Source organism: Schistocerca piceifrons, chromosome 7, assembly GCF_021461385.2.
Source record: "Schistocerca piceifrons isolate TAMUIC-IGC-003096 chromosome 7, iqSchPice1.1, whole genome shotgun sequence".
In the NCBI taxonomy this organism is placed as follows: Eukaryota; Metazoa; Arthropoda; class Insecta; order Orthoptera; family Acrididae; genus Schistocerca; species Schistocerca piceifrons.
The window spans coordinates 550,805,663-550,818,721 of record NC_060144.1 but is presented as its reverse complement, the minus strand read 5'-3'; the positions used below and the strand labels follow the sequence as shown (position 1 = coordinate 550,818,721).

At 44.5% G+C, this 13,059-nt stretch overlaps 1 protein-coding gene across 1 annotated transcript in view; it reads right to left on the bottom strand.

Annotated features, from left to right (window-relative positions):
• Nucleotides 1-263: 263 nt before the first annotated feature.
• Nucleotides 264-13,059, bottom strand: part of LOC124805061 (carbonic anhydrase-related protein 10-like) — a 392,918-nt gene continuing 380,122 nt past the window's right edge. The window contains exon 11 of the mRNA XM_047265485.1: nt 264-578. Within this exon, the coding sequence (XP_047121441.1) occupies nt 541-578 (38 nt within the window). The 3' untranslated portion in view covers nt 264-540. The remainder of the gene's footprint in view (nt 579-13,059) is intronic.

The window sequence follows — 13,059 nt, the reverse complement described above, 5'->3', positions numbered from 1 at the left end:
GATGGGGGGGGGGGGGGGGGAGGGAGTAATGGGGTTACTAACACCTGCCGAACTGCACCTGTTTGTTATTAATTCTACGAGTGTAGTACCTCATTCTCCACCTCCTCCCCCCCCCCTCCCCCAAAATAAAAACCAGAATCCTGGATTTCACTCTCGGCATCTTCCTTCTTTTAGCAAAACGCAGCCAAGTACAGGGAATACTCTAGGAGTCATACCGCCGGGAGTGCAGGAAGCAGTTTTACAAATAGATTAAAAGGTAGACGTTGAGAACTAGCAAACGATTTATTCATTTTACTGCAGTCATCCATATATACATTTCTTCAGCAGCAACACTCGAGCGTTGCAAGGCTATAGGGCTGCGCAGCGCAGCGCAGATACACGGCGACGCAGCTCTGAAGCAAGCTTGGCGAGTGCCCGGGGAACCCCCGGCACAGCGGGCCTGCGGCACCGCCGACGCGCACTCGGCTCCCGGCTGGCCCCGCAGCCTGCAGCGGCCGGCAGAGGCGCTGCCGTCGCGGTCGTGGGCGCCACCTGCCGGCACTACAGGTTCGGCACGTCGGGCACGATCCACGTGTTGGCTGAAACACACAGAGAGGCAGAACGTCACACCGGACCCCTCGCTGTGCACACGGACGAGCACAGAACACTGCTACAAGCCACAACGAGACACATTCAAGTACATCCACAAGAGTGGAGGGGAGAGGAGTGGGCCTGATTCTTCGCCTCCCCCCTCCCCTCCTTGCCGACAACAAAGCGAAGTTATTTATGATGCCGTTCATCAAAAATAAACATGGCGCATGCAGGTGTTGATACCACTACACTTCGTTCAAGTCCGCTAGACTGTAATATTCAGTGGTGACGCTGGATCCCAAATTAATAGAGTGGCGGGCGGGAGGAATGGTTACACGAAAATGGGCTAATGACCCCAAAAGAATGGAAGTTAACTACACCTCCCAACAAAAAAGTGAAACATCCAGAACAGGAGGAGGAAACGAATTTAAATGAGTTATAGTTGGGCAGTATGAATCCACTTACCACCATAATAGTCTTCCCCCCCTCTGGCTTAGATGCATGCACTGATTCTGTTGGGAAACTTGCCATAAACCTATTGTGTATTGTACTGACACAAGTTGGCCCATGACTGTTGTAACTTTTACCAAAGAAAAAATACCAAACAGCCGTATGTTTTCAGTGGGGAATGTGGCTTTAAAAGTAGTAGATGAAATTTGCTGTCTGAGCAGTGAAATAGCTTACGATTACAGAAGTAGAGAGGATATCATGTGTACAGTGGCAATGGAAAGAAAAGAGTTCCTGAAGAAGAAATGTTTGTTAACGTGGAATATATTTTCAAGCATCAGGAAGTCTTTTCTGAAGGTAGCCTTGAAGGTAGGTGAAACGTGGGCGATAAGCAGTTCAGATAAGGCGGGAACACAACTTTTTGAAATGTGGTGCAAAAGGATAATTCTGAAGGTTAGATGAGTAGACGGCGTAACTAAAAAGGAAGCACTCAAGAGAGTTAGGGAGAAACAAAGTTTGGGGCATTAAGTTGCCTAAACGATGGAATCGCTTGCTAGGATATATTCTGAAACATGGAGGAATAATAAATTTAATACTGGAGGGTAGTATGAGGAGTAAATGTTGTAGAGGGGCACCATGAGACGAATACAGTAACCAGTTTCTAATTGATGTAGACTGTAGTAGTTAATCGGAAATGTAGAGGAGTGTGGAAAGCAGCATCAAACAAGTCTTCAGATTGAAGGCCACAAGCAGCAACAACAATTTGAAGCAAACACTGTAATAACTTGTTTCTTGTAGTTGCCATTACCGCAGCAGCTGTATATAAATTGCAGTAGTTTCTAATAAAATGCCTTTTTTGTAAGCTGCACATCGAAATTTTTATTTTTATTGATACACCCAGACGCGTTTCGCCTTTTTTAGAAGGCATCTTCAGTGGGTGTCATGAAATGTTTCAGGGTGCATAAATAAAAACAACAATTTCGATGTGCATCATGCTGAAAAGGCATTTTCTTTGGAACAACTGCATTTTATACTGTAATAACTTACTTGAAGAAAATTTGTCAGCTCTAACAGAAAATATGCTTGAAAATTTTGACTTCCGAAGTGTAGATGAAACATAAGGCCCCCTGGCTCAGCAGCTGTTGTGGCTGAACACCTGAAGGATAATTTCGATAATATTTCGAGAAGATTTCCCCACCATGTTATAGTTCTGGGTGGAGATTTTAATTTGCCGGATATAGACTGGAAGACTCAAACGTTCATAACGGGTGGCAGGGACAAAGAAACCAGTGAAATTTTTTTAAGTGCTTTATTTGAAAACTACCTTGAGCAGTTAAACAGAGAACCGACTCGTGGCGATAACATATTAGACCTTCTCGTGACAAACAGACCCGAACTATTTGAAACAGTTAACGCAGAACAGGAAATCAGCGATCATAAAGCGGTTACTGCATCGATGACTTCAGCCGTAAATAGAAATATTAAAAAAGGGAGGAAGATTTTTCTGTTTAGCAAAAGTGACAAAAAGCAGATTTCAGAGTACCTGATGGCTCAACACAAAAGTTTTGTCTCAGATACAGATAGTGTTGAGGATCAGTGGACAAAGTTCAAAATCATCGCACAATATGTGTTAGATGAGTATGTGCCAAGCAAGATCGTAAGAGATGGAAAAGAGCCACCGTGGTACAACAACCGAGTTAGAAAACTGCTGCGGAAGCAAAGGGAACTTCACATCAAACATAGACATAGCCAAAGCCTTGCAGACAAACAAAAATTACGCGAAGCGTAATGTAGTGTGAGGAGGGCTATGCGACAGGCGTTCAATGAATTCGAAAGTAAAGTTCTATGTACTGATTTGGCAGAAAATCCTAAGAAATTTTGGTCTTATGACAAAGCGGTAGGTGGATCAAAACAAAATGTCCAGACATTCTGTGGCCAAAATGATACTGAAACAGAGGATGACAGACTAAAAGTCGAAATACTAAATGTCTTTTTCCAAAGCTGTTTCACAGAGGAAGACTGCACTGTAGTCCCTTCTCTAGATCGTCGCACAGATGACGAAATGGTAGATATCGAAATAGACGACAGAGGGATAGAGAAACAATTAAAATCGCTCAAAAGAGGAAAGGCCGATTGACCTGATGGGATACCAGTTCGTTTTTACACAGAGTACGAGAAGGAAGTCCCCCCCCCCCCCCCCGCCCCTTTTTGCATTGGTGTACCGTAGGTCTCTAGAAGAGCGTAGCGTTCCAAAGGATTGGAAAAGGGCACAGGTCGTCCCCGTTTTCAAGAAGGGACGTCGAGCAGATGTGCAGAACGATAGACCTATATCTCTAACGTCGATCAGTTGTAGAATTTTGGAACACGTATTATGTTCGAGTATAATGACTTTCCTGGAGACTAGAAATCTACTCTGTAGGAATGAGCATGGGTTTCGAAAAAGACGGTCGTGTGAAACCCAGCTCGCGCGATTCGTCCACGAGACTCAGAGAGCCATAGACACGGGTTCCCAGGTAGATGCCGTGTTTCTTGACTTCCGCACGGCGTTCGATACAGTTCCCCACAGTCGTTTAATGAACAAAGTAAGAGCATATTGACTATCAGACCAATTGTGTGATTCGATTGAAGAGTTCCTAGATAACAGAACGCAGCATGTCATTCTCAATGGGGAGAAGTCTTCCGAAATAAGATTGATTTCAGGTGTGCCGCAGGGGAGTGTCATAGGACCGTTGCTATTCACAATATACATAAATGACCTTGTGGATAACATCGGAAGTTCACTGGGGCTTTTTGCAGATGATGCTGTGGTGTATCGAGAGGTTTTAACAATGGAAAATTGTACTGAAATGCAGGAGGATCTGCAACGAATTGACGCAATTGAATCTCAATGTAGACAAGTGTAATGTGCTGCGAATACATAGAAAGATAGTTCCCTTATCATTTAGCTACAAAATAGCAGGCAACTGGAAGCAGTTAATGCCATAAATTATCTGGGAGTACGCATTAGGAGTGATTTAAAATGGAATGATCATATAAAGTTGATCGTCGGTAAAGCAGATGCCAGACTGAGATTCATTGGAAGAATCCTAAGGAAATGCAATCCGAAAACAAAGGAAGTAGGTTACAGTAAGCTTGTTCGCCCACTGCGTGAATACTGCTCAATAGTGTGGTATCCGTACCAGATAGGGTTGACAGAAGAGATAGAGAAGATCCAACGGAGAGCAGCGCGCTTCGTTACAGGATCATTTAGTAATCGCGAAAGCGTTACGGAGATGATAGATAAACTCCAGTGGAATACTCTGCAGGAGAGACACTCAGCAGCTCGGTATGGGCTTTTGTTAAAGTTTCGAGAACATACCTTCACCGAAGAGTCAAGCAGTATATTGCTCCCTCCTACGTATATCTCGCGAAGAGACCATGAGGATAAAACCAGAGAGACCAGAGCCCACACAGAAGCATACCGACAATCCTTCTTTCCACGAACAATACGAGACTTGAATGGAAGGGAGAACCGATAGAGGTACTCAGGGTACCCTCCGCCACACAACGTCAGGTGGCTTGCGGAGTACGGATGTAGATGTAGATGTAGATAAGTCGTTAGAGAGCTTAAAAGTGTAGCTGTGTTGGGTAAACGAAGGAATTCTTGAGATAATCATGATAAGAACATCGTCATGCAGCCCATGACAGCGTTGTAGTGTACCTACATTGAATATTATATGGAATAGATGATATATTTGGGTTAGTGTAAGTGTAGCAGAGACAACAGCATTCGTGTCTAGCATGCAATTATCTTGCTAAATGTCACCATAATGCGCCCGCTGAGGAACGCATGTTCGGCCGGATTGGCCATGCGGTTCTAGGCGCTACAGTCTGGAACCGCGGGACCGAGGCAGGTTCGATTCCTGCCTCGGGCATGGATGTGTGTGTTGTCCTGAGTTTAGTTAGGTTTAAGTAGTTTTAAGTTCTAGGGGACTGATGACCTCAGAAGTTGAGTCCCATAGTGCTCAGTGCCATTTGAATAATTTTTTGAACGCATGTTAACGTGGGATATGTAGCTAAGAAATTGTGAGGACTTCTTCAGATTTCCACACAGGTTCGCAAGGTTGAAATGGTTCAAATGGCTCTGAGCACTATGGGACTTAACATCTGAGGTCATCATTCCCCTAGACTTAGAAATACTTAAACCTAAGGACATCACACACATCCATGCCCGAGGCAGGATTCGAACCTGCGACCGTAGCAGTAGCGCTGTTCCGGACTGAAGCGCCTAGAGCCGCTCGTCCACAGCCGCCGACCGGTTCGCAAGGGTTGCGTATAGAAATTGTGCAGCATCAGCCGAAGTTATTCAGGCACCTGAGATGTTCTAGACCTGTGAATGTCGTGTTCTCTCCCAGTCCCACAATACGTAATCTGTGTTCGTATTTTCTGACGTTTAACAATTGCAAACACTCAGTTTACATTATCTCGAAGCTGCCGAGACATATCACATTAATGGTTTGAACAGATAATAAAAACGGGATTAGCATCTAGTGTCATCATGATTATCAGAGACGAGCAACAGTGCACTGTACAAGTGGCTATCTGAGATTCCGCTGCAGCAAGCTGAAAAGATGGTTATCCTTGAGAGATAGAAAACGGTAGTGTATGTTTTCATATTCAATCGTACATGTATTCGTTGCCTGACAACCTAATCACATACAGTGTTTTAGTTGTAGATGTAGAAGCTGATTTAAATTGTGTACTATACATACGACTGCAGTGTAGCGGAGCGACCATATATGGTCACATTAGTGCGAGCCTGAGCTTTGTATTGCAACAGCACAGCCTCCAGTCATTTTAATGATTCAATAAGGCCAATGCGATGTTGCGAGGATAGTAAGCTCGTTGAAACAGCAGTCTTAGCGGTATTGTACAGACTTGTGAATCATGAGACAAGGCATGTTTCTTTTCAGACAGTGGCGGTGGCCTTTTAGAATACGTGACTGGTAGTGGAGCACACGCACCATAAGCCCACTGCTGCCGACTGTAAGTACCGGACTTTCTTATAATGGAATTAGTCTCGCAGCCCTGCCAGAACGACAGGGCTGTGCCGAACGAGGATAGATCATGGAGCTGCCAGTAGACGTTAGAGGTTAGGGACCTCGCTAGTCCCTCTCCAGACTGCATGGTGCACGTGGCCATCCCAGGTTATATCCAGCAACACAGCCGATAAGGGGCAGCAGGTCGCACACTGTGCGCACCAACCATCATGTACCATCGCAGAATGGACATCTGGGCGTGGTGGGCGGCCGGGCATTGGCGGGTGTCATATCAGATACGTCATAGTCGATTATACGCCAATGACGCGAGGCCCACGTTGCCAGCTTACGTAACAAGGCCTCCAGTGCTTGGTGGAGCATCCACGCCAGCGTGCAGGCAGCCAGTTCAACAGAATTCAGCGGCCAGTCGGCCGCTAACCCGGTGTATCAAACAGTTCAAATGTATGTAAGAAGAACATTCCCTGCATCCTCCACATTTCTCACTTCTGTTCCACCACCCGCTCACGCCATACTGGTTCATAACTGCTCCACCCTGCTCTGGGAGATGCCATAGCCGTAATATCATGATAATATACTATCGCTTTTTTAAAGTACAGCTCTCTATTGTCGCTTGCCATAAACTCTCCGCTTGTATCACATAATTGTGAAGTGTAGTTGTGGATATCTGCCTTACTGGGAAGTGCCAATTGTGGTTACAGTATATCCGGATTCACAAAACTAAATTCTGCTACCCAGCAGACTGAGGGACCACCCCTAACGAGAATGCAGACTAACAGAATGTGACGTGCCGACTGTGGTTTCAGTATATCCCACGGATGCGCAAAACCAAATTCTGGTGCTCAACAGCACGAAGAACCACTCCAAATGATCATTAAAAGCATCTGAAAACGAGAGTAGTGCTGCGCAATGGAAAGCATTTTGTTTAAATGAATGTTACTAGGGTGGGTCAGATAAGCACGAAGCAAAATGGATACCACATCATTGACATAGATATGTCAGTAACAGAAGTGATTTTCTAGCTATGAATGGAAACAAAAGGGTATTATAACAAGTGCGCTTATTAAGTTTAAACTGAAATTACATACTGACGTCTCAATATGACCTTGGCCAATGTGAGTTGGAAGCATAAACCTCAGCTACTTTAGTACATCGTGGAGACGGACAATAACTATGTAAGTTGTTAATTAGACGATTGCTTGGTTGATTTGAGTGGAGGGAACCAAAAAGCAAGGTCATCTGTCCCATTGGATTAAGCAAGGACGGGGAAGCAAGTCGGCCGTACCTACATCTACATCTATACTCCGCGAGCCACCTTACGGTGTGTGGCGGAGGGTACTTATTGTACCACAATCTGATCCCCCCTTCCAAAGGAACCATCCCTGCATTTACCTGAAGCGATTTAAGGAAATCACGGAAAACATAAATCAGCATGGCCGGACCCGGGTTTGAACCGTCGTCTTCCCCAATGCCAGTCCAAGACGTAAACCACCGTGGCACCTCACGCGGTAGTAATCAGATGCAGAATGTACATGAAAAGCTAGGAGCGAATATCATTAGGGTGCCAAAAATGATCGTTGAAAGCAAGAAGCTAGGTGACTTCAAGAGCGTCCACTTGGTTCCAGACGGGAGTGGGTTGGATTCATTTGTAAACTGCTTCAACACCCGCTCCGATGTGCCGTCTTATCAATCAGACAGTGTGTAAATAAAACAGGCTGAATGATGGGATGTCAGCCCTCCCTTTGTCATTGGCGCTTAAGTACAGACATCAATCCAGTGGTAGCAAGGTTCGCTTCAGCCATCATCTCTCCCGCCCCAACCTAAGGTGTTTATATTTTACAAGAGCCTCAACAACACTGTACTTTACAAAAGCCTAAGGTAAAGTCATTACTGTACAAAACCCTAAGGCAGGGTGCTTACTCTACACCAACCTGACAAGGACTGTATTGTATTTAAAAATATGGTTCAAATGGCTCTGAGCACTATGGGACTTAACTTCTGAGGTCATCAGTCCCCTAGAACTTAGAACTACTTAAACCTAACTAACCTAAGGATATCACACACATCCATGCCGAGGCAGGACTCGAACCTGCGGCCGTAGCGGTCGAGCGGTTCCAGACTGTAGCGCCTAGAACGGCTCGGCCACATCGGCCGACTGTATTGTATAAAAGCCTAAGGCAAAACGTCTTCTCTGAGCCGCCTAAAATTCGGTCATCTTGCTGCCACAGTTGGAAATCGCCGCCTGTGGTAGTGTTGATATAGAATTCCGCTCAATGAAAAATACGAGGGCTGTTCGGAGAGTAAGGTCCGATCGGTCGCAAAATGAGAACCACAGTGAAAATCAAAAATTTTTTATTCGGAACAGTTAGCAACACCTTGCAGCTACCTCTCTAAATAGTCGCCGCTCCGACTTGACATACGTGATGTCGTTGTACCAACTCTCCAGCACCCTAGTCACAGAAAGCAACCTCCTGTGCTTTCCGCCAATTCTCTGCGCTGGTCTTCCTTTCGTTGTTTGTGCCAAAATGTTGTCTTCGTAGCCAGAGGTTCATGTGAGCAGAGATGAACAACAGAGGGCTGTATTGTGGGTGGCCAAACACTTCCCATCGAAAACGCTGCAGGAGCATCTTCATTGCCACTGCAGACTGCGGCTGAAAATTGTCTTGAAGAAAGAAACGCATGACATCTATGTTATGCAGGTTGAATAGCTTCAGGCGAAATCTCTCACTAGATCAACATATTTGACGAGAGACACTGTTGCTTTAGGCAATTCTACGTGATGACTTTGCTCTCTGAACTGCAAAGAGCGACAGACACACTAAAGACACAGCTCAACACGTCTGTGCAAAGTTCCATCGGATTTTCACAGTGGTTTCCATTTTGCGCCTAATTGGAGCTTACTTTCCGAATAGGCCTCGTATGTAACAGCGGTAAACAATTTCATTACACGCCAATGGGAAAAACTGCAACACCAAAAAATAATTAATGTGGAGTAATGAAATTTCGGGAATACGTTTGTTTACCTAACATACTTCAGTGATTAAGGTTGCAAGATTTCAGATTAATGTAAGCACGAGAAAGCCACTGTAACTGTGAAATTGTGATAAATTAATCATCGGCGTAAACGCCAGAATATTGAATGTAAGCATGGAAACGTGCAAACATTATGTTGCAGACGTGCCAGATGTCAGTTTGTGGGAAGGAGTTCTATGCCTGTTGCACATGCTCGGTCAATACAGGGACGGTTTACGCTGATTGTGTGTGACGCTGCAGATGTCGTCCTATGATGTCTTATATGTACTCGATTGCAGACGGAGCTGGTGATCGAGCAAGGGCAAGGCAACATGTCGACACTCTGTAGAATATGGTGGCTTACAACGGCGGTATGTGGGCGAGCGTTACCCTATTGGAAAACACCCTCTGGAATGCTGCCCATAAATGGCAGCACAACAGGTCCGATCACCAGACTGGCATACAAATTTGCAGTCAGCGTGCGTGTCATAAACACGGGAGTGCTCCTGCTGTCGTGTGAAATCGCACCGTAGATCGTAACTACAGTGAGTGTAACATGCAGACAGGTTGGGTGTAGGTCGTCAACGGGCCTCCTCCTAACCCACATACGAGCAACATTGGTACCGAGGAGAAAACGTAACAGACCGCTACCGTGCTCTCCAGACAGGAAGTCTGGCTCGGAGCTGTCTTCGAAATAACCGATTTGTAAAACAGTTCGTTTTGTCACTGTGTTGCCCGCAGCTGCTCAGATTGCTGCTGTAGATGCAATACGATGCGCCAGAGCCATACACCAAACACTATGGTATTCCCTCTCGGTAGTGTCACGTTAACGTCCGGGGACAATTCTCGTTGCGGCTGTATATTCTTGTGACCACCGCTGCAAGGCTACAGCGGCTACATTCCTGCCAAATCCTTCTGCATTATCGCAGAAGGAACGTCGAGCTACTTGCAACCCTATTACACGACCTCGTTCAGACTCTGTGAGGTGTTGATGATGTCGTCTTCGTCACCCGAAAGACATTATTGAGTGACATCAACTCACCAAGTCCACTCTCAAAGAAAACTAACTCTCACAGCTGTTACAGTGCGCATTTAAAGCAAAAGTGATTTGCATCGTCGTAGTTGCGCTATGCGACTGGCGTGAAATCTGAAGAGACGTTATCTTCCAGGTGTAGAAGTAGACCTGTCAGTTTTCATTTATCTCGCACATCTCCTTCATGGCGTTGCGACTTTTCTTTGCGACTTTTCTTTGCGACTTTTCTCGTCAGTGTAATTCATCCAATCGCTCAAAGGCTCGCAGCTACAGCCCAAAGGCTCGCAGCTACAGCCAGGAGATTACTTCCGTTCTATGATACGATTCTGGAAAGGACGAATGAAAAGTTCTGCATGTAGGCACGGTGCAATTGCGCGGGTTCTCACCAAACATACAGAGTGACCCAATGAGAATGCGGTATTTTGAAAGCTTAAGCTGGACATTACACCTTCGCTACATTCACCTTGAGAGAAGCTGCACACGCCTAGAGATGCCTTCCATGGCTAAAAGAGGTTCTGCGAGGAATCCGATGTATCCTTCGACAGAGGAATGTGTGTTCGTCATCCCCTTCTGCAGAGCGTTCTGTGGGAAGTGAATGCCCAGCTCGGTACCCGTGGACGGACCTCTGCCCAAAGCACTACAGTTTCGTGGCGCAAGATTCCTCTTAAAGCCAACACATATCTAGGTCACCCCATTTTTCAAACCTTCAGGTCTACGGACCTCCATCAGCTCCATAAGAACAAACAGCGAAGCGAAAATAGCCACTGCCAAGGCTAATCCACATGTGCAATTACAGCGCAGAGTAATGAACGACTACCTGATCAAGGGAATTTGAACCACGTTACCGTATGACGTAATTGGCAATGTCTTTGTCCCACTCTGCACAGTACACAAATGAGTGAAGAGATGTGTTGCTCAATGGTCCACCCTTAAGATTTCGAAACATATAACGATACAAAAAAGAAAATAGATGCTTTAGTCAGCGTTTTAGAGAGGATGCTGTTATGATAACGACGAACGAATCGCCGCCAATGTAAATGACTGGTGGCCAATACTAAATAGAAACATACAAATCTCTTCTTTGCATATACAGAGGGTTGTCAGTGAAGTCTATAAGGAGCTGGCTGCATGGTCTGTATCTACAATGACTAAAATAACTAGAAGTCGTTGGTAAAAAATCATATATTGTACTTAAGTGGTGGTACAGGAGTCTTCATAGTCAGGAGGAACATAATTACAAACAGAGAGCTATAGAGGCATCACATAGGCCATACTTTAACTAAGCGCCTTGTCAGAGGTAGCTTCCAAACAGCTGAAGGCTATACTACTTTCCCACTCGATGTCCCGAGAAAGAGTGGCCGTGCGCAAGCTAGAGATATGTTGCAAGCCGCTAGTCTCGATTCGCGGGTACAGCGACACTAGTACGGACCGCGGAGTCGATAACTGCAACCCTTAACAGGTGTGGTATCGAACGCTGATACCACAGATGCTCAGTAGCTGAGCTGGGGGATTTATACGATATTTGATTTGGAAAAGCTCCTACAACGTGCAACGTAATAAATTCAGGAATAAATATTTTTCTGTTCCTTATTATTAGCAATGATCTGTACAAACTGCCCAGGAAAAATTATAGTACCAAGAAGACTGTGACATGGTTTTGTTAATATAGACTTCTATCTGAATGGAGCTGTCCACTCTATTCTATCCTGTGCAAGCTTCTTCATCTCTGAGTAATTATTGCAACCAATACGTATTTGAACCTGCTTACCGTGTTGATCCCTTTGTCACTCTCTACGATTTTTTCTTGCCATACTACCTCCGCAACCGAATTAGTTCCTTCAAGACACAGGATATGTCCTATGAAGCGATCCCTTCATTTAGTCAAGTTGTGCCATAAATTATTTTTCTTCCCTAATTCTATCCAGTATCTGCTTATCAATGATTCATCCTGCTGACCCAACCTTTATTATCCTTTCGTGGTTAAAAGGAACTATGTTAATCTTGTCTGAGTTGCTTAGTTCGACATTTCATTTCCTTACAAGACTACCCTCGATACTAATACATTCAGAAAATACTTCGAAACAGTTAAATTTATATGTTAAGAAATTGTTCGTTTGAAGAAATATTTTTCATAATGTAGCTCATCTACGTTTGATATCCTGTCCTCTTGTGTTATTTTGTTGCCCTAATAGCAAAATTCATCTACTTCTTCTACTGTCTCATTTCCTTATCTGAATCCTACAGCATTACCTGAATTAATTCTACTATATTGCATTACTCATATTTCAGTTCTGTTGAAGTTCATAATAAAACTTTTTTTTTTTCAAGACACTATCCTTTCCATTAAACTGCTGTTGCAGGTCATTTGTTCTCTCTTCTGCAATTAGAAATGTTTTTATTGCTTCTTCCTGAACTGCGTCTTTCCTCATTTCTCCTTCATTTCATTAATTGCTTTCTCAATATACAGTTTTAACAACGTCGGAGACACTCTACAATCCTGCCTCACTGCTTTCTAAATCCCTGCTACAATTTCATGGCCTTAGACGATCGCAAACATGTTTCTGTACAAGGTGTATGTTATCCCTGATACCTTCAGATTATCAGAGAGTGTATATCAGTCTGTCAAAAGCTTTCTCTGAGCTTCTGCCAGATTTATTACCAGTAGATTCGACCAGCACGCAAGTATTTGGGAGATGGTTAGTGACGTCAAACTTGAATCCTTGGAGGAAGAGGACGTTCTTTTGGCAGGGCACTAAGGCGGAAATTCGTTTGAGGTAGATTGAAGAACGAATCTACTGCCGCCGAAGTATATTTCACGTAAGTACTATAAAGATAACAAGTAAGAAAATATACCGTAAATTATAGGGATGTGCATGTTGCACAAACGCTTGTACTGTTTCGATTTTCGCCTCACTCTGAATGTAGATGCAGATAAACGTGAATAAAAATGGTATAGAACAG